The 27,028-nt window shown below is 41.9% G+C and overlaps 1 protein-coding gene across 2 annotated transcripts in view; it reads left to right on the forward strand.

Moving 5' to 3' along the window:
* The window catches only part of CSGALNACT1 (chondroitin sulfate N-acetylgalactosaminyltransferase 1), a 425,829-nt gene that overhangs the window by 315,531 nt on the left and 83,270 nt on the right, over positions 1-27,028 (forward strand). For both annotated transcript variants that reach the window (XM_040325277.1, XM_040325271.1), the window contains exon 5: positions 8,296-8,512. In XM_040325277.1, the coding sequence (XP_040181211.1) occupies positions 8,296-8,512 (217 nt within the window). The remainder of the gene's footprint in view (positions 1-8,295; positions 8,513-27,028) is intronic.

Genomic DNA, 27,028 nt, shown 5'->3' on the forward strand with positions numbered 1-27,028 from the left:
AGGATCTGTTCAAAATGTTGGATGAGCTTTGGATATTTGTATCATTTAAAAGCAATGGTAGCCATACAGAAACCTTTTGCATATACTGAACAGTGCTCTTGCCATGTTGTGTTTACTATGAAAACATATATTTTAACTATTTATGTTCAGATGAACCTTGTCTCATCTGTCAAGTAAAATTTCAGACCTTAATAATCATGTCATACAAAGTCAGTCAACCAGGCACTCCATGTTTTACTAAATTTGAAGAACTACGATGGTAAAAAGAAATGACAGCTCTATAATTCATGATATGCTAATTATTTTCACCCAAAGGCATACTTTGCATAATATGAATATCTTTTGAAAGCAGGCGTTTACAGTACACATGCAATATATTTGTAATTTACATTTCAGATTAGTCAGTCTAGTCCATCTACTGTATATGCTGTTGATGGCTTTATAATTATGGCAGACAATTTGACTTTTTAATTGAACTTCCATTCAAAAGAGATGCATCTGATACATTACATGTATGAAATGAGTTTTTCCACTTCTTATTTTAAATGTGGAGACATTCCTCACACTGGACAAGAGAAACCTATCTAGTGCTCATATCCTGAATGTTTTCACTTCACTTAGTCATACCTGTCATGCCATATTGGCAAACCTGCCATTTATGCTATGGCCTGAATAACTGAATTTCATTGAAGAGTTACTGTTACACTTACTTTTTTTCAGTGGAAATGTCAACTGTTAAAATGTATTTCTTATCTCTGTATAAAATACAATTTTTATTATGTTAATTAGCAGTTGTATGAAAGTACTCTACTCAATCAGGAGCCTGTAATGTATGCTGGCAGTTTCCTGTTGTGGCAGAGATCCCCGTAGATGCTCCATTAGCATAAGGCTTAGTAGTTCATACTCCTAGCTTGGAGCACCAGGGTCTGTTTGAATCCCAACCAAGACACTATTTGCATAAAGTTTGCATGTTCTACCTGTTTTTGCACAGGTTTCCTCCAGGTCATCCCATTTCCTCCTACACTCCAAAGACATGCTGGTGGGTTAATTGGTGTGTATGTATGCATGTTATATATGGACCTTTAGATTGTAATCGTCTTATGGGCAGGAACTGATGTGAATATTCAGCATGTAATAATGTGCCGTTTAAATAATCAGTTTTGTTGCATTAAATAAAAAAATAAAAAATAATATTAAATAAATGTTGAGTACTGCTTAGGTCAGGTCTCATGGTCTGCACAGCTTTATAAGAATAACATGAGAATATTTACTTCTGCCTAGAAGATAGGTAGCTTTGTGCATGCATGTAAACTAGGGATATAAATTTAATTAAAGTATACCAAGAGTATACACCATGTGGTTCAAGACTCCTGATATATTTGTATGTTACACTATATTTATATTGGAATACAAACTCATAGACACCTGCGCTATGTGTATTGTGTGCCCAACTTGTAATTCCTCAAATCAAATTCCAAAAAATTGATATCAATAAGTAAATAAATACTAACTTTGACTCTAACTTATTTGGACTGCCGCTGTTCACAGGTTGCGTTAAGATCCCTCATCATTAGTATAGCATTCCTCCAGAGTGCTGTCCATTTTTCTTACTTAATTATAAGTGACATATCTTAAAACCAATAAAAACTAAAAATAAAGTATCTTAAATCGCAGCCATAAGTGGGCACTCTTGTGAAAAATAGCCACCAAATATATGTAAAATGTATAATGTCAAATGACGTTCATCCAGTGTGACTCTTGTGATCATTCCGTGCTCTCACACTCACCAGAAGTTTGAGTCGATTAAGAGTTAATGAAGAGACTTTATTTTTTGGTTTTTATTGGTTATATGTTATGTAACCTATAATTAATTGCTATGTTTATGATGGGTCTAAAAGCAAAGGCTAACAAAGTTCTTGGAAACATTCCACCTTGACATTTGGACCTTATTTAAATAAGATGTAATAAATAATGATGCTGTTAAATATAGAGTTGCCACCTGTATTATACAAGATCATCCTGGGTTTGAGGATGACATGTTCTGTCCTGTACTGTATTGTTCCTATATGGGAAGCAGTTTATCCCATATTTCCACTTCTTCCCTGTGGCCCTTGCCCCCTCAGTGCTATAGGTAACATATGCTGAGAGACATCCTCGTTCAGCTAAACCTACCCATAATCTCCAGTCTGGCTCCAGTTTCTGCTGGAGCCTGACTGAAAGAGCAGAAACGATCAGCAGTGGTGCTGAGTGGCAGGCTGAGCTCTGAGTCTCAGGAAGGAAGACTGCCCTGCACACACAGTCATGAACCAAGACTTAGTGGGTGAACAGGCAGCAGAGGTGAACTGGGCTGAAAGAGGGGTGCAGGGAATTCAGACAGAGGTTAACAGTGTTTGAAAGAGGGTGACAGAAGATGCAAAGGTGGGCAGTGTTCGCAAGAGGCTGTCAGGTTTTCTCAGACAAACAGTATCGGAAGAGGATGGCAAGGGAAACATAGGTGTGCATGGTTAGAAAAGAGTTTAAGGGGTCAGCAGCTTTGGAGTGGCAAATGGGTGCAGAAATGAACAGTGTTTGAAGAAGGTGGCATGGAATACCTAGGTGAGAAGTGCTTGGAAGAGGTCAGCAGGGGATGCAGAGATGAACAGCGTTGGAAGAGGGTTGCAGGGCAAGCAGAGGTAAGCAGCATTGGAAGTGGGATGCATAGGTGTAGAGGTAAGCAGCATTGGAAGAGTGTGGCGGGGGGTGCAAAGAGGAGCAGCATTGGATGTGGGTGACTGGGGATGCAGAGATGAAAAGCATTGGAAGAGGGTTGCAGTGGATGCAGAGGTGAACAGCATTGGAAGAGTGTTTAAGGGTACGCAAAGTTGAGCAGCATAGGAAGATGGTTGCAGGAGATGCAGAGGTGAAAAGCATTGAAAGGGAGTGGAAGAAGTTGAAGTGAGCAATATTGAAAAAGGGTGGCAGGGAGTATAGAGGTGAGCAGTGTTGTAAGGGGGTTGCACGAGGTCCAGAGCTGAGCAGCATTGGAAGTGGGTGGTAGGTGATGCAGAGGTGAGCAGTGTTTGGAAGATGGTGGAAGGAGATGCAAAGGGGAGAAGCGTTAGAAGAGGGTAGCAAGGCAAGCAGAGATACGCAGCATTAAAAGAGGTATGCAGGGGTTGTAGAGGTGAAGAGCATTGGAAGATGGTTGTAGAAGATGTAGACATGAGCAGCAGTGTCCTCTCTCCATCTGCACTAGAAGAGTAATTGCAGAGATTACAGGAGCAGCACAGAGACTGGGACAGTCAGTGGTAGTATGAGTAGTGTAGACCTACACTGAATGCAGGCCCGGACTGGCCATAGGGCAGACCGGGCAAATGCCCGACGGGCCGGCCGGGCCAGGGCCACCCGCTCCGTAGCCTGTTGCTGTTCAGGCCGCACAGCGGGAGGTAAGCGGCAACCATGGCCTGGACATGGTTAACACAGGCCGCCGCTACCGCTATGCGGCCGTGCGTGTGTCTCCGCGGAACTTTCGGCTGCATGGGCTGAGCTGTGTGTCACTTATGTGTGTCACTTATGTACCCGCACCACCAGCGAGAGAGCCACGCTGTACCCGCACCACCAGCGAGAGAGCCACGCTGTACCCGCACCACCAGCGAGAGAGCCACGCTGTACCTGCACCACCAGCGAGAGAGCCACGCTGTACCTGCACCACCACCGAGAGAGCCACGCTGTACCCGCACCACCAGCGAGAGAGCCACGCTGTACCCGCACCACCAGCGAGAGAGTCACGCTGTACCCGCACCACCAGCGAGAGTCACGCTGTACCCGCACCACCAGCGAGAGAGTCACGCTGTACCCGCACCACCAGCGAGAGAGTCACGCTGTACCTGCACCACCAGCGAGAGAGTCACGCTGTACCCGCACCACCAGCGAGAGAGTCACGCTATACCCGCACCACCAGCGAGATAGTCACGCTGTACCCGCACCACCAGCGAGAGAGTCACGCTGTACCCGCACCACCAGTGAGAGAGTCACGCTGTACCCGCACCACCAGCGAGAGAGTCACGCTGTACCCGCACCACCAGAGAGAGACAGCCACGCTGTACCGCACCACCGAAGAGAGCAGGTCAGTGTCACTGGGCAGTGTGGGCACAATAGGAGACAGACAGTACTAGCATTGTATGGCCACAATATGACTGGGATACTGTAATATAAAGGGGACTGCACTGTAAAGGGGCACTCTAATCATTGCAGTGCCCCTTTACAGTGCAGTTCCCTTTATATCACAGTGTCCCTGCACATTACAGTGTGGAGGACCGACACCAGCCACCCCCGCGAATGTCTACCGACCGCACCCCCCCTGTCCCTAGAAAAGTTGGCTGCTCAGTCTAAAATGCCCGGGCCTATTTTTTGTCCCAGTCCGGGCCTGACTGAATGACATACCTAGCACTGTATGTGCTGGACAGATGTGTTACCTGCCTAGAGCCTGCTATGTATGTCTATTGATCTGCCTTGCAGTCGTGTAATGATCAACAGACATCCATAACAGGCACTAGGCAGGTGAACAAAGTTTAAACTCATGCAATAAAAGTATAGGAATACATATTTTCCAGTACCCTACTTTTATTATATAGATCTGCAAAATATGTACTGTATTTCTTTACTTTTATTGTATTTCAATGGGCTCCCTTTAACCAACCCACCAGAAAAAAGTAAATAGGCATACTGGTGGGGCATGGAATATTTTGGAAGAAATTAATGGGCCCTGGTCTCACTAAGATTAAAGACTAACTGGACAAGCATCTTTGGTTTCTAGGATGCAAACAGTTTAAATATCAGTATCCCTGAGCCCAATATATGCAGTTCAAGACAAAGGTGGCAACCCTAGTTACAACAGTACTTTTTAGGGTTGTCCCGATACCACTTTTTTAAGACCGAATACAAGTACCGTACATGTGACAGTGGCACGTGTGTCAGTAATTTTTTTTTTTTTTTACATTTTTTTACTTTTTTACAATTATTTTTTTTCTTTTTTACAATTTCTTTTTTGTTTTGTTTTTACAATGCGTTCTTTTTTTTAAGGGGGGGGGGGGGGGGTGGACAGTGTCAGTGTTTTTTTTTATTTAATTTTTTCTAAAAAATGTACAATTATTTTTTGTAATGTTTATTGTAATTTTTTTTCTTTTTTTATGACATCTCCCCTTTAAGACAGAGAAAGGGACTAGGGACACAGATTCCCCAGTCCCTTTCTCAGCAGCCTCGGGTGCGCTGAAAATGAATGGAAAGAAGACAATGGCTCCTCTCAATTCATAAAATGAAACATCGTAAACACAGTTCAGTTATGTGACTGGACAGAGTCAGTGATCACTGACTCTGTACATTCAGGAACAGTAAGGAGACATATTTACCGGCTCCTACCTACGATCTTACAGATCGAGGGGGTGGAGGAGGAGAACGGAGGAGGACAGCAGTACCGAGGGGGACACAGAGGGAGAGAGCAGCATTGAGGGGGATACGGAAGGAGAGAGCAGCATGGAGGGGGACACGGAGGGAGTGAGCAGCATGGAGGGGGACACGGAGGGAGAGAGCAGCATGGAGGGGGACACGGCGGGAGAGAGCAGCATGGAGGGGGACACGGAGGGAGAGAGCAGCATGGAGGGGGACATGGAGGGAGAGAGCAGCATGGAGGGGGACATAGAGGGAGAGAGCAGCATGGAGGGAGACAGCAGCAGAAAGGAGGGGGGCTGGAGGAAGATACGGGGACAGTCAGTGGTGATCATGTGTGTGAGAGTTACAAGCACCAATCACTGCTGATTTCACTAAAGCAGCTGAAAGCCGCGGGGGGGGGGGGGGTGTTAGGTTAGATAGAGAATCAGAGAAACGTCTGTCAGACTTTTAAATCTATACAGCGGTGATCGGTGCTTGTTACTCCCCCACCGCACTGATCACCCTAACTGTTCAGGTATCGGGTGAATCATCAGAGTATTTCCCCAAGATACCGATACTAGCATCGGTATCGGGACAACCCAACTTCTTTTAACACATTAATTTATGTTTTTACGCGTAGTATCTGTGTGTTTTGTTTTTCAAGAGAATATCTGCAGATACCACTAGAGCTGCATTTTGTATATTATAAAAAACATTTATAAACATCTGGTAATTTTTACTTGGAAACTCCTATACAGACCCCAAAGGGAAAAATAATATGTAATAATAATTTAAACATTTTTTTGTTTAACATTCTTTTAAGAGGCTTTATGTGAATTTCTTGGATTGTTACCAAAGTAGTAATAAAGTGAAAGTTAAGTTATCAAATGGCTGTTGTAATAACTGATCACATGTGCAGCACCCTGACAACTGCAGATCAAACTAAGGATAAGATGGCAGCTTCCTTCGCTGTAAAAAACAGTAGGGTTTAGTTCCACTTTAAGTAGTACCAGTCATCACAGCTTTTTTACTTTCTTTTGAGACTGTGATCCACATCTTCTGATTGACCTGCAGTCCCACTGGCCACCAATGCTTGCTGTCTTAGTTCTTCCTTAACCACTTGCCACCAAATCACATACCTGGTACGTCATTTGACTTCAAGTGGTTGTACCGGGGTGATGCCTGCAGCTGCAGGCATTTCCCCTGTACTGTTTTTTAGACCCAACGGTCGGCTCTCTTGTAAAAATAACCGGAGTGGCTAACCACTCAGTTGTTATTAGAAACAGAGGGAGGGGGACACCTCCCCTTCTGCCGCCTTCTGTGGCTCGCTCGGGCTCTCATTCCATACTGGGGACCCAAGCTACTAGCCAGCACATCCGCCAGCTAGTCTGGGACCTGAAGAATGCCGGAATTGGCTTTGATCGGGTCACCGCTATGGTAACCCTGAAGGGATGACATGGCATCACTTCTGGTTTACTGACATCTAAACGGCAGCATTTTTTGAAAATCTAAAGTATTCAATAGCGACGAGTTTGGCGTTTTGAATGCGTTCAAGTGCAATGAAGGAATTTGGGGTCTTATAGACCCCCGATCCCTCCATAATGAGTACCTGTCACATGCCTATTGCTATCACAGGGATGTTTACATTCCTTGTGATAGCAATAAAAGTGATAAAAAAAATTAAGGCAACAGTGTAAAAGAAAAAAACTTAAAGTGCCCCCATCCCCCCGTGCTGGCGTGCAAAGGTGAACGCGTGCGTCAGTCCCACACACACGCAAATCATAATTGTTCCACAAATGTGCGGTATCGCAGCGAGCGTGAGGTCATGGGTAGTAATTCTATCACGAGACCTCTTCTGTATCATATAATCTAAGCAATACTGGCATCATGTTCACAAAAATAAAGCCAATGAAATGATATACATAACAAACATTTGGTATTATATACGGTAGTGTTTATGACTGCTATAGTGTTTATGTAAAGGAACAATATGTTCTATTTTGGGCCATGTATATACGTTGACAACACACTGATTGCAGTTCTAGTAGAATACCATCTGTCATAAATGTTATGCTGCTGGATTTCCTGTTGTATGAGTGTACGATAAAAAAGGAAACACACGTAGATATGAGAACTATTGAATATATAACGTACTTAGGTCAGCACAATAATTCCTTGTGTCTTGTACCCTTGGGCATCACATCCAGAAATACTTTGGAGGATATCCCTTTTTAAACGGAAGTTTGTTATACATTGTAATTTCATTCACACTCCTAACTTAAAAAATATGTAGTTCATAAGCAAGAATTATTTTATTAGACACAAATTTTTTGTATGTTTAGGAAGATAAATTAATACAACCACATGCAGTTAAAAAAGTTCATTTTAACAAAGGGCATTTTAAAATGTTGTTATTCAATTCCTAAATGAGAAAAGGTTGGTATTGGTAATAATATTGTATCATGCCATAATTGTTAAAATAATTAAGTTATTTAATTCAGAAATTATTGTAACAGAAATTAATTATATCATGGTCTAAAAAATACAAAATTAGATATACAGTATGTGTAGTGTTCATTAAAATGATATGTACCGGTACTTTTATATATTATTATTATACAGCATTTATATAGCGCCAACTCTTTACAAAGCGCTTTACAACATAAGGGCAGGCGGTACAATTACAATAGAATTTAATACAGTAGGAATCATGAATGGTTCCATATTGGGAGTTTTTTTTTACCTTTCTGCATCCTAAATGATACTGATAAACAGTTTACAAAAAATAGTATTGCTTCTGGATATTGTTGGATATTGTTATTCTGCTTAAATTGTCATGTTGTTCTTAATTGTATTTGTAATAATTGTATTATGTGTTTTTTTTCATAGGTATTTATAGAACTGAGAGAGATAAGGGTACATTGTATGAACTGACTTTTAAAGGCGAGAGAAGTCAAGAATTTAAACGGCTTGTGCTCTTTCGACCGTTTGGACCTGTTCTAAAAGTGAAGAATGAAAAGCTGAACATGGCCAATGTCCTTGTAAATATCATTGTACCATTGTCCAAAAGAGCTGATAAATTTCAACAGTTCATGCACAATTTCAGGTAAGTCCATTTTTATTTTTTACTCTCTGATCTACCCTGGTAATAGACATGTCAATATGGCAATTAAAGCAAAGGTTTCTCTAAAATGGGGGAAATTCTGCATCAACAAACCATAATACAATAGTTTCTCATCAGTAATATCAATAAAAACCTGACAAAATTTGTAACTCCACCAAGCTCTATATACTACTCAAAAAAACTGTGTTTTACATAGAGTTTAAATCGTTCAGCTCCAGCTGAATTGTTTATCTTTTATGTGTGATGGTTTTGAACGTTAGTTGTTTATATTCCTACTTGGGGGATTTACCTTAACCACTTCCCGCCCGGCCTATGGCCGATTTACGTCCGGGAAGTGGTTATGAAATCCTGACAGGACGTTCTCGAACGTCCTGCAGGATTTCATGCCGCGCGCGCCCGTGGGGGCGCGCATCGCGGCGATCGGTGATGCGGGGTGTCAGTCTGACACCCTGCATCTCCGATCTCGGTAAAGAGCCTCCGGCGGAGACTCTTTACCACGTGATCAGCCGTGTCCAACCACGGCTGATCACGATGTAAACAGGAAGAGCCGTCGATGGCTCTTCCTCACTCGCGTCTGACAGACGCGAGTAGAGGATAGCCGATCGGCGGCTCTCCTGACAGGGGGGGTTAGCGCTGATTGTTTATCAGCGCAGCCCCCCCTCGGATCGCCACACTGGACCACCAGGGATGCCCACCCTGGAGCACCAGGGTGGGCAAAAAAAAAAAAAAGTCAAAAAAAAAAAAGTCAAAAAAATAAATAAAAAAAAAAAAGCATAAAGAAAAAAGATGCCAGTCAGTGCCCACAAATGGGCACTGACTGGCAACCTGGCAAAAATAAGTGCTGCCACCCCAGTGTCCATCAGCGCCACCCCAGTGTCCATCAGCGCCACCCCAGTGTCCATCAGTGCCACCCCACAGTGCCCATCCATGCCCAGTGCCCACCTATCAGTGCCCATCTGTGCCACCCATAAGTATCCATCAGTGCCGCCCATCTGTGCCGCTTATGAGTGCCCATCTGTGCCGCCCATGAGTGCCCAGTGCCGCCTATGTGTGCCCATCAGTGCCGCCTATGTGTGCCCATCAGTGCCGCCTATGTGTGCCCATCAGTGCCGCCTATGTGTGCCCATCAGTGCCGCCTATGTGTGCCCATCAGTGCCGCCTATGTGTGCCCATCAGTGTCGCATACCAGCGCCGCCAATCAGTGCCACCTCATCTGTGCCCGTCAGTACTACCTCATCGATGTCCATCAGTGCCATCTCATCGGTGCCCATTAGTGCCGCCATATCAGTGCCCGTAATTGAAAGAGAAAACTTATTTACAAAAAAATTTACAGAAAAAAATAAAAACGTAATTTTTTTTCCAAATTTTCAGCCTTTTTTTAGTTGTTGCGCAAAAAAAAAAAATCGCAGAGGTGATCGAATACCACCAAAAGAAAGCTCTATTTGTGGGGAAAAAAAGGACGCCAATTTTGTTTTGGTACAGTGTAGCATGACCGCGCAATTGCCATTCAAAGTGCGACAGTGCTGAAAGCTGAAAATTGGCTTGGGCGGGAAGCTGCGTAAGTACCTGGTATGGAAGTGGTTAATATCCTTTTCTGAGGACACTAGTTGAAGGAACAGGAATTGGTGACATATATCTCCAATGGGGACACAGGAGCATGTTTTACACTTGTACCCTCCCATTTTAGCCTTGAACCCTCCCGTCCTAGTGATACCTGTTTGACTCATTTGTTTTGTCTAGTGTAACAGGGATAAAAAGTAAGGGGAAATCCCACATTCAAAACTTTACATTTTTTTTTTACTAAATTTGGGCTTTAAGGAGGAATGTACTGCTAAAGAGACTATGACCAGGTTTTTTTGTAACTGAGGAAACATCATGGTTTAAATTAACCTTGGTAAACTGGAGTGCTGATTCCTGTCATTCATAGGTGTTTATTAGATGCTCCAATTGTTGTGTAACTGAATTGGGGTGCCACCTTTTTGTGCATCATGTAAGTGGTGCCCAGCAGACTTTGTGCATCAATTCCTTCCGGGAAATTATATACTTGATGTGGATTGGAGCTATGCTCATATGAAGGGAGAGTGAGAGAGAATGAGAATAGGGCAACACTATCTTGAGACCCTTATGGACAGATTCTGTCAGCTTTTATAACATTCGTTATGTGTGATTATGCCGTTCTCACCCGTTCCCCCTCCTAACCTTCACATCACTACTATAATGATGATTTACAAAAAAAAAAATAAGAATCATCATGCAATAAAATATTTGAATATTCACTTAAGTTATCCGATCATGTGAAAAGCAAATTCCTCATTACTTTATCTACACTGTTCTGCTTCTGTAATCTAAGCACTAAAAGTGTTATCACTATATCTATTATGTGGTGAGATAGCCTAACTTACAGTCTACATAGCTTGGCAGACCGTGACTAAATCCAAATGAAATCTTGCAGATAATAGAAAACTTGAATCCAAACTTGTGCAGATCATAATAGATGAACATCAGATAGGTCAAAAAATCATAGCGTGTCCAGCAGAATACAGTACATGTGATGAATGGAGAATAAAGCATGAAGAAGAAGGGTGGAACCAACTACATAGATCATTCCCTAGCTACAGAGTTGGGTAGGGACAAAATGATTAATGACAGACAGCTTGTGTAATATAATATCTGTACAGGGGGAGATTTACTAAAACTGGTGCAGCTGGGCATAGTAAAAAATTACCTTCTAGTTTTTAATGTCAAACCTAATTGAACAAGTTGAAGTTAGAAACTGATTGGTTACCTGCGGCAGCTGGTGTTTTTTTGGGGGGACGGCAGTGGCATCTGGCAGGCATGTCCTCTCGTCCATCACAGTGGTCGTGCTGTTCCTCCCCTCCTCCTAGGCATCCAATAGGATTGCCTGTCCTTTCAGCCAATCTCATGACCTGCTTCCTAATTGGCCGGGAGGATGATCAGTGTTATAAGGGTGAATATTTATTCACTATTTTAACAAACCTGGGTGGGCTCGCAGCTCATTCTCTACTCCCGAGCCGACCCTATTTTGAAGCCTAAAATCACCCCCCCCCATTGGAATCCATACATCCCACATCCTGAAAGGGGCCAAACCCACACACAGGGGGAGCAGCGGCCGTGCACCCTTAATGGATTGGCTGCCCCTGGTGGTTATTATGTACAGCTGCACCAAATTCTGTGTGCAGCAGTTTTAGTAAGTCTGCCCCACAGCTACTTAGATAAGATTTTGGTTAGTGGACATCCAAAGATCATTCCCTGGCAAGTTTTGGCTGTTTATATTTGATACTTCTTTTAATGTATTTTCTAATATTTATGTTAAAGGTTGTTAAAAAAAAAAAGGGCTGCCACGCCAAGCAGTCCAATCCATTATTTGGGAAGAAAAATTGCAAACATCATAGCTCTATATAGCATCCCTGAATCCCTTCAGCCTTTCAGTCGTGCTGTTAGGATACCATATACTGTATACACTATATTGTATGTGTGTGTGTATGTATATATATATGTATATGTGTATATATATATATATATATATATATATATATATATCCAGGCAAGAAAAACAGGAGAGGAGACATAACTGGCAATATGTGGTAAGGCAAAATTCAGTGTGCAAAGTATAGTGATCAATAATCAGAACGTAATCAGTTATACTATGACTAAATTAAATTAAAATCTGGTTTCTATGGCTTGACATATATTTTATGTCATCATTTTCATTTGTATGTTTTAGTTAAGCAGATATGACAGTCCCAGAATCTGTATATACATTTGTTGTAGCTGGTAGCAACTCAAGCATCTAACTTAGAATCATGTTATCAGATGCCCAGAATAAAAAAAAAGGGTAGACGATGCACTGCTAAATAGCCAAGTGCTGTTAATAATGCAGGTATGTGAAATTATCTTGACATTTTACTAAATTACATTCATATTTATATACCTTCACTGTGATATCATGTTGCCCATACTCTTTTGATAAATGCTTAATTAATGTTCCTTAATTACATCCCTAATTATCCCATTTGACTATTTAACTTATATCCTAATGTTACTGAATTTCCTTTAACCCATTAGGATAAATGTACTTTAGCTTCCTCCTACAGTAAGCAGGCCATACATGGATCGAAATTTTACCAGTTCTGCTGGGACTGGAGGAATTTTTTGTATGTCCATGTATAGGCAGGATGGTTGTACAGAAGTCCGATTTTTGGCACTCAATTAGCTCCACTGGCTATAGCCGGCAGCACTAATCACCCGCCATCAGTGAAAGTCTCCCCGTCATCAGAATACAATAGTGCAGTGGGGAGGTTTGCCCGATCCACCTCAAGGGTGTAGATGGAGGAATCAAGTCCTCTTTTTTTCATTCAACCCGCTGGTTGAATAAAAAAATGACTAATGTATAATACCGCTGCTTTAGACACCTTTTTTTTAGAAACATACACGCAGGTGATTTATGGTAAACGTGATCCCATTTGCAAGCCTAAATAAGAATTCCTGGAACTTGATGTATATGGGCCAGTACCTAATGGTCATAATTCTTCTTTATTTGAAAAGTGTGCCAGAATTTCCAGTGAACCCTGGCTGTAGGATTTACTTTGTACTATAAATGATCACAAGAATCAAAGGGTTTACATTTGCATTAAATGCATGGGGGAATATACACTCACCGCCCACTTTATTAGGTACACCTTGATAGTCCTGGGTTGGACCCCCTTTTGCCTTCAGAACTGCCTTAATTCTTTGTGGCATAGATTCAGCAAGGTTTTGGAATCATTCCTCAGAGATTTTGGTCCATGGTGACATGATAGCATCACGCAGTTACTGGAGATTTGTCAGCTGCACAACCATGATGCAAATCTTCTGTTCCACCACATCCCAAAGGTGAACTCATTGTCATGTTTCATGAAACCAGTGGTGAGATGATTTGAGCTTTGTGCCATGGTGCATTATCCTGCTGGAAGTAGCCATCAGAAGATTGGTACACTGTAGTCATAAAGAGATGGACATGGTCAGCAACAATACTCAGGTAGGCCGTGACATTTAAACGATGCTCAATTGGTACTACAGGGCCCAAACTGTGCAAAGAAGATTTCCCCCCACACCATTACACCACCACCACCACCAGCCTGAACTGTGGATACAAGGCAGGATGGATCCATGTTTTCTTGTTGTTTACATCAAATTCTGACCCCACCATCTGAATGTCGCAGCTCGAGACTCATCAGACCAGGCAAAGTTTTTCCAATCTTCTATTGTCCAATTTTGATGAGCCTGTGCGAATTGTTGCCTCAGTTTAATGTTCTTAGCTGACAGGAGTGGCACCCGGTGTGGTCTTCTGCTGCTGTAGCTTCAAAGTTTGATGAGTTGTGCTTTCAGAGATGGTATTCTGCATACCTTGGTTTTAACGAGTAGGTATTTATTATTTGAGCTACTGCTTCTACTGCCTATCTATCATTACCCTGCATCTCCGATCTCGGTAAAGAGCCTCCGGCGGAGACTCTTTACCACGTGATCAGCCGTGTCCAACCACGGCTGATCACGATGTAAACAGGAAGAGCCGTCGATGGCTCTTCCTCACTCGCGTCTGACAGACGCGAGTAGAGGATAGCCGATCGGCGGCTCTCCTGACAGGGGGGGTTAGCGCTGATTGTTTATCAGCGCAGCCCCCCCTCGGATCGCCACACTGGACCACCAGGGATGCCCACCCTGGAGCACCAGGGTGGGCAAAAAAAAAAAAAAGTCAAAAAAAAAAAAGTCAAAAAAATAAATAAAAAAAAAAAAGCATAAAGAAAAAAGATGCCAGTCAGTGCCCACAAATGGGCACTGACTGGCAACCTGGCAAAAATAAGTGCTGCCACCCCAGTGTCCATCAGCGCCACCCCAGTGTCCATCAGCGCCACCCCAGTGTCCATCAGTGCCACCCCACAGTGCCCATCCATGCCCAGTGCCCACCTATCAGTGCCCATCTGTGCCACCCATAAGTATCCATCAGTGCCGCCCATCTGTGCCGCTTATGAGTGCCCATCTGTGCCGCCCATGAGTGCCCAGTGCCGCCTATGTGTGCCCATCAGTGCCGCCTATGTGTGCCCATCAGTGCCGCCTATGTGTGCCCATCAGTGCCGCCTATGTGTGCCCATCAGTGCCGCCTATGTGTGCCCATCAGTGCCGCCTATGTGTGCCCATCAGTGTCGCATACCAGCGCCGCCAATCAGTGCCACCTCATCTGTGCCCGTCAGTACTACCTCATCGATGTCCATCAGTGCCATCTCATCGGTGCCCATTAGTGCCGCCATATCAGTGCCCGTAATTGAAAGAGAAAACTTATTTACAAAAAAATTTACAGAAAAAAATAAAAACGTAATTTTTTTTCCAAATTTTCAGCCTTTTTTTAGTTGTTGCGCAAAAAAAAAAAATCGCAGAGGTGATCGAATACCACCAAAAGAAAGCTCTATTTGTGGGGAAAAAAAGGACGCCAATTTTGTTTTGGTACAGTGTAGCATGACCGCGCAATTGCCATTCAAAGTGCGACAGTGCTGAAAGCTGAAAATTGGCTTGGGCGGGAAGCTGCGTAAGTACCTGGTATGGAAGTGGTTAATATCCTTTTCTGAGGACACTAGTTGAAGGAACAGGAATTGGTGACATATATCTCCAATGGGGACACAGGAGCATGTTTTACACTTGTACCCTCCCATTTTAGCCTTGAACCCTCCCGTCCTAGTGATACCTGTTTGACTCATTTGTTTTGTCTAGTGTAACAGGGATAAAAAGTAAGGGGAAATCCCACATTCAAAACTTTACATTTTTTTTTTACTAAATTTGGGCTTTAAGGAGGAATGTACTGCTAAAGAGACTATGACCAGGTTTTTTTGTAACTGAGGAAACATCATGGTTTAAATTAACCTTGGTAAACTGGAGTGCTGATTCCTGTCATTCATAGGTGTTTATTAGATGCTCCAATTGTTGTGTAACTGAATTGGGGTGCCACCTTTTTGTGCATCATGTAAGTGGTGCCCAGCAGACTTTGTGCATCAATTCCTTCCGGGAAATTATATACTTGATGTGGATTGGAGCTATGCTCATATGAAGGGAGAGTGAGAGAGAATGAGAATAGGGCAACACTATCTTGAGACCCTTATGGACAGATTCTGTCAGCTTTTATAACATTCGTTATGTGTGATTATGCCGTTCTCACCCGTTCCCCCTCCTAACCTTCACATCACTACTATAATGATGATTTACAAAAAAAAAAATAAGAATCATCATGCAATAAAATATTTGAATATTCACTTAAGTTATCCGATCATGTGAAAAGCAAATTCCTCATTACTTTATCTACACTGTTCTGCTTCTGTAATCTAAGCACTAAAAGTGTTATCACTATATCTATTATGTGGTGAGATAGCCTAACTTACAGTCTACATAGCTTGGCAGACCGTGACTAAATCCAAATGAAATCTTGCAGATAATAGAAAACTTGAATCCAAACTTGTGCAGATCATAATAGATGAACATCAGATAGGTCAAAAAATCATAGCGTGTCCAGCAGAATACAGTACATGTGATGAATGGAGAATAAAGCATGAAGAAGAAGGGTGGAACCAACTACATAGATCATTCCCTAGCTACAGAGTTGGGTAGGGACAAAATGATTAATGACAGACAGCTTGTGTAATATAATATCTGTACAGGGGGAGATTTACTAAAACTGGTGCAGCTGGGCATAGTAAAAAATTACCTTCTAGTTTTTAATGTCAAACCTAATTGAACAAGTTGAAGTTAGAAACTGATTGGTTACCTGCGGCAGCTGGTGTTTTTTTGGGGGGACGGCAGTGGCATCTGGCAGGCATGTCCTCTCGTCCATCACAGTGGTCGTGCTGTTCCTCCCCTCCTCCTAGGCATCCAATAGGATTGCCTGTCCTTTCAGCCAATCTCATGACCTGCTTCCTAATTGGCCGGGAGGATGATCAGTGTTATAAGGGTGAATATTTATTCACTATTTTAACAAACCTGGGTGGGCTCGCAGCTCATTCTCTACTCCCGAGCCGACCCTATTTTGAAGCCTAAAATCACCCCCCCCCCATTGGAATCCATACATCCCACATCCTGAAAGGGGCCAAACCCACACACAGGGGGAGCAGCGGCCGTGCACCCTTAATGGATTGGCTGCCCCTGGTGGTTATTATGTACAGCTGCACCAAATTCTGTGTGCAGCAGTTTTAGTAAGTCTGCCCCACAGCTACTTAGATAAGATTTTGGTTAGTGGACATCCAAAGATCATTCCCTGGCAAGTTTTGGCTGTTTATATTTGATACTTCTTTTAATGTATTTTCTAATATTTATGTTAAAGGTTGTTAAAAAAAAAAAGGGCTGCCACGCCAAGCAGTCCAATCCATTATTTGGGAAGAAAAATTGCAAACATCATAGCTCTATATAGCATCCCTGAACCCCTTCAGCCTTTCAGTCGTGCTGTTAGGATACCATATACTGTATACACTATATTGTATGTGTGTGTGTATGTATATATATATGTATATGTGTATATATATATATATATATATATATATATATATATATCCAGGCAAGAAAAACAGGAGAGGAGACATAACTGGCAATATGTGGTAAGGCAAAATTCAGTGTGCAAAGTATAGTGATCAATAATCAGAACGTAATCAGTTATACTATGACTAAATTAAATTAAAATCTGGTTTCTATGGCTTGACATATATTTTATGTCATCATTTTCATTTGTATGTTTTAGTTAAGCAGATATGACAGTCCCAGAATCTGTATATACATTTGTTGTAGCTGGTAGCAACTCAAGCATCTAACTTAGAATCATGTTATCAGATGCCCAGAATAAAAAAAAAGGGTAGACGATGCACTGCTAAATAGCCAAGTGCTGTTAATAATGCAGGTATGTGAAATTATCTTGACATTTTACTAAATTACATTCATATTTATATACCTTCACTGTGATATCATGTTGCCCATACTCTTTTGATAAATGCTTAATTAATGTTCCTTAATTACATCCCTAATTATCCCATTTGACTATTTAACTTATATCCTAATGTTACTGAATTTCCTTTAACCCATTAGGATAAATGTACTTTAGCTTCCTCCTACAGTAAGCAGGCCATACATGGATCGAAATTTTACCAGTTCTGCTGGGACTGGAGGAATTTTTTGTATGTCCATGTATAGGCAGGATGGTTGTACAGAAGTCCGATTTTTGGCACTCAATTAGCTCCACTGGCTATAGCCGGCAGCACTAATCACCCGCCATCAGTGAAAGTCTCCCCGTCATCAGAATACAATAGTGCAGTGGGGAGGTTTGCCCGATCCACCTCAAGGGTGTAGATGGAGGAATCAAGTCCTCTTTTTTTCATTCAACCCGCTGGTTGAATAAAAAAATGACTAATGTATAATACCGCTGCTTTAGACACCTTTTTTTTAGAAACATACACGCAGGTGATTTATGGTAAACGTGATCCCATTTGCAAGCCTAAATAAGAATTCCTGGAACTTGATGTATATGGGCCAGTACCTAATGGTCATAATTCTTCTTTATTTGAAAAGTGTGCCAGAATTTCCAGTGAACCCTGGCTGTAGGATTTACTTTGTACTATAAATGATCACAAGAATCAAAGGGTTTACATTTGCATTAAATGCATGGGGGAATATACACTCACCGCCCACTTTATTAGGTACACCTTGATAGTCCTGGGTTGGACCCCCTTTTGCCTTCAGAACTGCCTTAATTCTTTGTGGCATAGATTCAGCAAGGTTTTGGAATCATTCCTCAGAGATTTTGGTCCATGGTGACATGATGGCATCACGCAGTTACTGGAGATTTGTCAGCTGCACAACCATGATGCAAATCTTCTGTTCCACCACATCCCAAAGGTGAACTCATTGTCATGTTTCATGAAACCAGTGGTGAGATGATTTGAGCTTTGTGCCATGGTGCATTATCCTGCTGGAAGTAGCCATCAGAAGATTGGTACACTGTAGTCATAAAGAGATGGACATGGTCAGCAACAATACTCAGGTAGGCCGTGACATTTAAACGATGCTCAATTGGTACTACAGGGCCCAAACTGTGCAAAGAAGATTTCCCCCCACACCATTACACCACCACCACCACCAGCCTGAACTGTGGATACAAGGCAGGATGGATCCATGTTTTCTTGTTGTTTACATCAAATTCTGACCCCACCATCTGAATGTCGCAGCTCGAGACTCATCAGACCAGGCAAAGTTTTTCCAATCTTCTATTGTCCAATTTTGATGAGCCTGTGCGAATTGTTGCCTCAGTTTAATGTTCTTAGCTGACAGGAGTGGCACCCGGTGTGGTCTTCTGCTGCTGTAGCTTCAAAGTTTGATGAGTTGTGCTTTCAGAGATGGTATTCTGCATACCTTGGTTTTAACGAGTAGGTATTTATTATTTGAGCTACTGCTTCTACTGCCTTTCTATCATCTGCCGCTCAGTGGATATTTTCTCTTTTTTTTTTGGACCATTCCCTGTAAACCCATGTGATGGTTGTTCGTGAAAATCCCAGTAGATCAGCAGTTTTTGAAATACTCAGATCAGCTCATCCGACACCAACAACCATGCTACGTTCAAAGTCACTTAAATCCCCTTTCGGGATGTTCGGTTTGAACTTCAGCAAGTTGTCTTCACCATGTCTAGATGCCTAAATGCATTGAGTTCCTGCCATGTGATTGGCTGATTAGCAATTTGTGTTACCAAGCAATTGAACAGGTGTACCTAATAAAGTGGCCGGTGAGTGTATATTTTAGAACAAATAACTATTTCTGTATTTTAGAAATAATAAAACAACAAGTGCACCAAGCAATTCTATCTTTGTTTTTGGTGAATCATAATAGTTTAGTATTAACCTTCATGATGCAAGTTACCTGTTAGAAGGGCTTTGAGATGTATCCTAGCTCATTTTTATTTGATCCCAGTTGCTATGAATCCTGGTTATTTTTAGAAAATCCATTTTTGCTCCCAATCCACAAGAAATGGGTTAATTAACTGCTTTTAAAAGCGACCTTTAGTTTAGTTGAGGCACTAAGCAGCCGTTCTTGGAAGCAGGCAGTGGTGCAGAAAGGCGTGCAGTTACTGCTGATCCCCGGCTGCAGTTTGCCTTCTGTTGACACTCATCAAGCTGTACAGACTTTGTGGCAGGTCATTCTAAATGGACTTTCTAAGCTTCTTATGAACAACTTTTAAAATAAAGGCTAGTGTATAATTATTGCATGATCATAGCTAAAAGCTAAAGAACAGAAGGGTAACTAAAAATGTACTCGGACTCTGTCCACAAACTATAATCAATGTTAAATGTGTATATATATAATGTACAGTTTATGTACATTCAAACCCCCGCTTTTTGAACTTTTTTCTTAATTGGTGTATTTTGTTTTCCAGTTTCCAGCATTTCCCAGATGCAGTGCAATTAACTCATTAATTTCCCCAGAAGAAATAAAAAATGCAAGCTTGTGTGTATTTATTAGGTGCAGATTTATTTTTGAACTTAAACCTTTCAGACCTTTAGTTACATGATGCTTCAAATATGTATGCAACCAAGTCCTTAGGGGTCCCCCCACCAATCCAATCCTTTGGGTGTGGTATAGATTTTAAAGGTATTCCCATGCCAATTGAAAACGCGTGTGCCCCCCCCCCCAAAAAAAAAAATCAAACAAGACCCTTATCTGAGCATACAGTGGTGGTTGTGGGGGTCTGCACCCTTTCCTGACCTGCCAGACTGCATACTCGGATAAGGGTCTGGTATGGATTTGTGGGGGGGAACACAGTTATTTTTAAACATTTTTGAATTGCCAGCAATGGTATTGTATTACCGGCAATTTAAGTCATCTTTTTTTTCCTTTATAAATGTCAGTTTTGCTGCAGCAGGTTCTATACACGGTACAGATGTGCCACTTTACAGGCTAGGGGCAGTGCCAAATCTGACCTCCCTGGGGCCCTAAGCAAAGTTCTGCTAAGGGACCCTCTACCTGACCCGTGAATAACGGGCGTGGTTTAAGCATAACATCGGGCGTGGCTTAAAGGGGCGTGACTCAAATGGGTGTGGTTAGAGTCCGAGGTGAACTAGGGATGGAGGGAGAAACAAAGGAAGAGAGAGAGAAAGAGGAAGTAAAAAAGGGGAGGGACAGCAAGCCCAGATCCTACACCATAATAGCAATATGTGTATACAAGAAAGTTTAACAATCAGCAGATAAAGATACTCCAAACACCTGGTGTTAGGGCCTCAATCATCCCGGCACCATGTTATGGTGTCAGGACGATTGAAGCGCATTATTATTACATTGTAATATAAAATTCTATCATTCAATTCACCATAATGCATAATCAGTGGTAGCTCTGATATCACTGTCCCCAGCCAGCAGAGTGCTTCCTTACATCTCAGGTGTCCCCAGCCAGTGGAGTGCTTCTTAACATCTCAGGTGTCCCCAGCCAGCGGAGTGCTTCCTTACATCTCGGGTGTCCCCAGCCTCCGGAGTGCCTCCTTACATCTCAGGTGTCCCCAGCGGAGTGCCTCCTTACATCTCAGGTGTCCCCAGCGGAGTGCCTCCTTACATCTCAGGTGTCCCCAGCGGAGTGCTACCTTACATCTCAGGTGTCCCCAGCGGAGTGCCTCCTTACATCTCAGGTGTCCCCAGCGGAGTGCCTTCTTACATCTTAGGTGTCCCCAGCGGAGTGCCTTCTTACATCTCAGGTGTCCCCAGCGGAGTGCCTCCTTACATCTCACGTGTCCCCAGCAGAGTGCCTCCTTAAATTTCAGGTGTCCCCAGCAGAGTGCTTCCTTACATCTCAGGTGTCCCCAGCAGAGTGCTTCCTTACATCTCAGGTGTCCCCAGCGTAGTGCTTCCTTACATCTCAGGTGTCCCCAGCGGAGTGCTTCCTTACATCTCAGGTGTCCCCAGCGGAGTGCTTCCTTACATCTCAGGTGTCCCCAGCAGAGTGCCGCCTTACATTTCAGGTCCCCCCCTTTGCCCCTTTGGGGCCCTTCTATAGTAAAGCAGCGGTGTCTCCAAGAGACACCGGGTTTATTACCACTTTAAGTGCCGAAAATGGCAGACACTATCACGTGCGCAACAAGCTGTTTGATTGGATGTCACTAGTGTTTATGTTCAGCTTTACTAATGCGATGCATTATGGTGGTTTATACTGCTAACCCGGGCATGACTTTGCTCCTGCATTTGGCTTCATATCGATCTGAAGGCAGAGGAGTGCAAAACGAGTTGCAATACTGTGATCCATAAGAGGAATACAGAAAAACAAGCTTTGGCTGGACTTCTCCCTTAACCACTTACAGACCAGAAGATTTTCCTGCTTAATGACCAGGCCTTTTTTTGCGATACGGCACTGCGTCACTTTAACTGAAAATTGCATGGTTGTGTACCCAAACAAAATTGACATCCTTTTTTTCCCACAAATAGAGCTTGCTTTTGGTGGTATTTGATCACCTGCAGTTTTTATTTTTTGCGCTATAAACAAAAAAAGAGCGGCAATTAAAATATATATATATATATATATATATATATATATATATATATATATATATATATATTTTTTTTTTTTTGCTATAATAAATATCACAAAAATATAAAAAAAAACATATTTCTTCATCAGTTTAGGCCAATATATTTTCTCGTACATATTTATTGTATAAAATATCGCAATAAACACATATTGATTGGTTGCACAAAAGTGTCTACAGACTATGGGAAAGATTTATGGCATTTTTATGGTATTTTTTTTTTACTAGTAATGGCAGTGATCTGCAATTTATTGCTGTACTGTGACATTGCAGCGGACAGATTGGACACTTTTGACACATTTTTGGGACTATTGACATTTACAGTGGGGATCGAAAATTTGGGCACCCCAGGTAAAAATTTGTATTAATGTGCATAACGAAGCCAAGGAAAGATGGAAAAATCTCCAAAAGGCATCAAATTACAGATTAGACATTCTTATAATATGTCAAAAAAGTTAGATTTTATTTCCATTATTTACACTTTCAAAATTACAGAAATCAAAAAAATGGTGTCTGCAAATGTTTGGGCACCCTGCAGAATTTATAGCATGCACTGCCCCCTTTGCAAAGCTGAGACCTGCCAGTGTCATGAATTGTTCTCAATCATCGTCTGGGAAGACCAGTTGATGTCAATCTCAAAGGTTTTAAATTCCCAGACTCATCTGACCTTGCCCCAACAATCAGCACCATGGGTTCTTCTAAGCAGTTGTCTAGAAAACTGAAACTGAAAATAGTTGACGCTCACAAAGCTGGAGAAGGCTATAAGAAGATAGCAAAGCGTTTTCAGATGACAATATCCTCTGTTCGGAATGTAATTAAGAAATGGCAGTCATCAGGAACAGTGGAAGTTAAAGCAAGATCTTGAAGACCAAGAAAAATATCAGACAGAACAGCTTGCAGGATTGTGAGAAAAGCAATTCAAAACCCACATTTGACTGCATGATCCCTCCAGAAAGATCTGGCAGACACTGGAGTTGTGGTACACTATTCCACTATAAACAGATACTTGTACAAATATGGTCTTCATGGAAGAGTCATCAGAAGAAAACCTCTTCTACATCCTCACCACAAAATCTGCGTTTGAACTTTGCAAATGAACATATAGACAAGCCTGATGCATTTTGGAAACAAGTTCTGTGGACCAATGAGGTTAAAATAGAACTTTTTGGCCGGAATGAGCAAAGGTACAGGAAAAAAGGGCACAGCATTTTATGAAAAGAACCTCTGTCCAACTGTTAAAGGGTTATTTTTTTAGCTAAATAGCTTCCTTTACCTTACTGCAGTACTGGTTTCATGTCCTCATTGTTCGTTTTGCTCTGATGTTGCTGTAATTCTTCTCTGTTCTGGACACTTCCTGGTTGTCTGTTTCCTGATGACCACAGTACTGGGAGATTATAGTTTCATTTTCTAAACCATCACTGCTCTATGGCTCTGTACATGCACACAGGCAGGATAACATGCAAAAACGAAACTAAATGCAAAAACAAAACTACAGGTACATTATATGATTGATTTTGATCTATTTTTAATAAATGTTAAAAGGAATCAGTTAACTATTATGTCTCTATACCCTGTAAACAGTCATTTCAGCAAAACATTTTTTCCTTTACAACTCCTTTAAGCATGGGGGTGGATCAATCATGCTTTGGGGTTGTATTGCAGCCAGTGGCACAGGGAACATTTCACGAGTAGAGGGAAAAATGGATTCAATAAAATTTCAGCAAATTTTGGATGGTAACTTGATGCCATCTGTGAAAAAGCTGAAGTTAAAGAGAGGATGGCTTCTACAAATGGATAATGATCCTAAACACACCTCAAAATCCACAGGGGATTACATCAAGAGGCGTAAACTGAAGGTTTTACCATGGCCTTCACAATCTCCTGACCTCAACATAATTGAAAATCTATGGATAGACCTTAAAAGAGCAGTGCGTGACAGACAGCCCAGAAATCTCAAAGAACTGGAAGACTTTTGTAAGGAAGAATGGGCAAAGATGCCTCAAACAAGAATTGAAAGACTCTTGGCTGGCTACAAAAAGCGTTTACAATTTGTGATACTTGCCAAAGGGGGCAGTACAAGATATTAACTCTGAAGGGTGCCCAAACTTTTGCAGACGCCATTTTTTTGTTTTCTGTAATTTTGAAAGTGTAAATGATGAAAATAAAATCTAACTTTTTTTGACATATTATAAGAATGTCTAATCTGTAATTTGATGCCTTTTGGAGATTTTTCCATCTTTCCTTGGCTTTGTTATGCATATTAATACAAATTTTTACCTGGGGTGCTCAAACTTGCGATCCCCACTGTATATGGCTATTGGTGCTATAAAAATGCACTTATTATTGTGTAAATGTCACTGGTAGGGAAGGGGTTAACACTAGTGGGAGATCAAGGGGTTAAATGCATCCCCTAGTTAGTGTTTCTTACTGTGGGGGGGGATGGGACTGACTGGGGGAGGAGACATATTGCTGTTCCTACTTACTCCTCCTTGACAGAACAGGGATCTGTTTGTTTACACACACAAATACCTGTTCTGGCTCTCGTGCCCACGATTGCGGGTGGCCGGCGGGCATCCACCAACCACACACATTGGGTCCCCGCAGCGAAAGTGCATGCCTCTGGTGGCTCTTAAAGGTGACGCCGTACCCATACATTGTTTTGCGGGAACGTGCCACTTTGCCAACGTATATCGGCGTGAGTCGGTCGGCAAGCGGTAGGCATCATTAAAATCACTAATTAAAAAAAGTTTTTTTTTGCATTGATACATGTCCCTCAGGGCAGTACCCAGGCCCCAATACCATTTAACATAGCATAGCATATAAGGCCACTTTTAATTTTTCAAGTTTGGGTCCGTTCTGGTGCAACTGTGCATGGTAGCTTCTAAAACTTCAGCTAAATTAAGCTTTGACCGAAAATGGTCTGGAATGCAGGTGTCTCCAGGTGGTCTGGAACACGGGCCGGTCCGCTATGCTGGAATAGCAGTGCAGTCCTCTAATATCCCTCTGAGGCTGACGATCCAACACCCCACTGTGTATGCCACAGAATCTCACTCCCTGTCGCACAGACCTCCTGCTGGCAGGGTCAGAATGGTGTCAAGAAAGAGAGATATCAGGCCACACCCGTCTTTTTATTTCCTCTCCCAGAAGGCTGTTCTGTGTGCATGGAATTCTGTTACCTGTGGTTCAGATTAGTCCAGCTGACAGTGTCACTTTTCCTGAACTACATGTCCCATGATGCTTCGCTCTGAATCTTCACACAGCATAAAAACACAAACATATATAGCCGGATTCTGAAAGACTTACGACGGCATATCAGTAGATACGCCGTTGTAAGTCCGAATGCACGCCGTCGTATCTTTAAGCGTAATCTCAAACTGAGATATAATAGCTGCATATTTACGCTGGCCGCTAGGGGCGTGTACGTGGATTTACGCCTAGAATATGTAAATTAGCAAGATACGCCGAAAAATATGGCGCCGCCCATGCAAGGTATGGACGACGGAACAGCCGTCGTATTTTACATCGTTTGCGTAAGCATACGTGAATGGGGCTGGGCGTAGGTGACATTCACGTCGAAAGCATTGAGTATTTCCGACGTGATTCTGAGCATGCGCGCGCATGCGCCATACAAACGGCCCTCATTTACATGGGGTCACGGCTACTTTACATGTAGCATGCCCACCACCTGCCTAATTTGAATTAGGCGGGGTTACGCCGGCCCATTTGCGCTACGCCAACGTAACTTAGGAGGCAAGTGCTTTGTGAATACAGTACTTGCCTCACTATGTTACATCGGCGTAGTGCAAATGGTATGCGCTACGCCGGCATAAAGTTACGCCGCCATACGTGAATCTGGCTAATAGAGTCCAGGAGGCACTAGAGGGAGCCATACCTATATAACAATAAAGTAAATGTCACTTAATCATAAGCATAGTAGCAAACCTTGGCTACATAAAAATAAGACTATTTGGGCTTATGTAGTAAAGTAGCTTAGAATCTGCACACAATAAGTTAAATATTCACTTCAATTATCCAGTCATGTTCTGATGAAATAAAAAAAGAGAAATTTGCATTTTACAATATATTGAAGTAAATATTAACACAATTTATTGTGTTAAGATTTTCAACTCCTTTACTAAATCAGTCTCATTGTGTAACAGATAGTACATTGTAATTTCTCATATAAGAAAAACTTGACCGTGTTAAACAAATTGGTGCCTTCTCTGTAAACAAACTGATATGAATTCTATATTCTATAATTTGTTTGAAAGATGTGTAGGCCCTATATCTATATTTCCATGAATGTAAATGACTGGAAAACTAAGTGTGCTTCATAAATCACCCAACATATTTAGATGAATGCAATATATCATTAAGATGAGGTAGGGAAGATGCATGGCAAAACAAAGATTAGCACTATGACTTCAAAATTGCATCCAGTTATATGCTAGGAACACTGAGGGAACTCAGATATATTATTTTGCCTTAATTAAAATGTTAGAGGCCCGGCTATAGCTGCAAGCCAATTTATTATCAAAAGTCAGGAAAGTGTTGGTCATTTGTGATGGCATTACATCTTCTTGACTTTTATGTCTCAGTATAAATAATAGGAATGCTCTATTACATATGAATGTAAGCCTACTGAATAAATAGAACAAAAAAAGGTCCATATTTCTCTGGTGATATTTATCACAATGCAGTCCATGGGCCAAAAAACAAATTGTTATCAGTTATTATTATTTTCCACAGATGTGATTTGCATATCCCATATTTATTCTGTCCTATAATAATTACACAGGAAGTAATTCATCTTCAGGTTATACTGCCACATCTAGAAGGTTTGGACACTGGAAAACGAACAAAAATCGTAGGCCAGCCTAGGATAGCTCCTACTTCTAGTATCATGCCTCAGCAAAGC

Source organism: Rana temporaria, chromosome 1 (genome assembly GCF_905171775.1).
Source record: "Rana temporaria chromosome 1, aRanTem1.1, whole genome shotgun sequence".
Taxonomy (NCBI): Eukaryota; Metazoa; Chordata; class Amphibia; order Anura; family Ranidae; genus Rana; species Rana temporaria.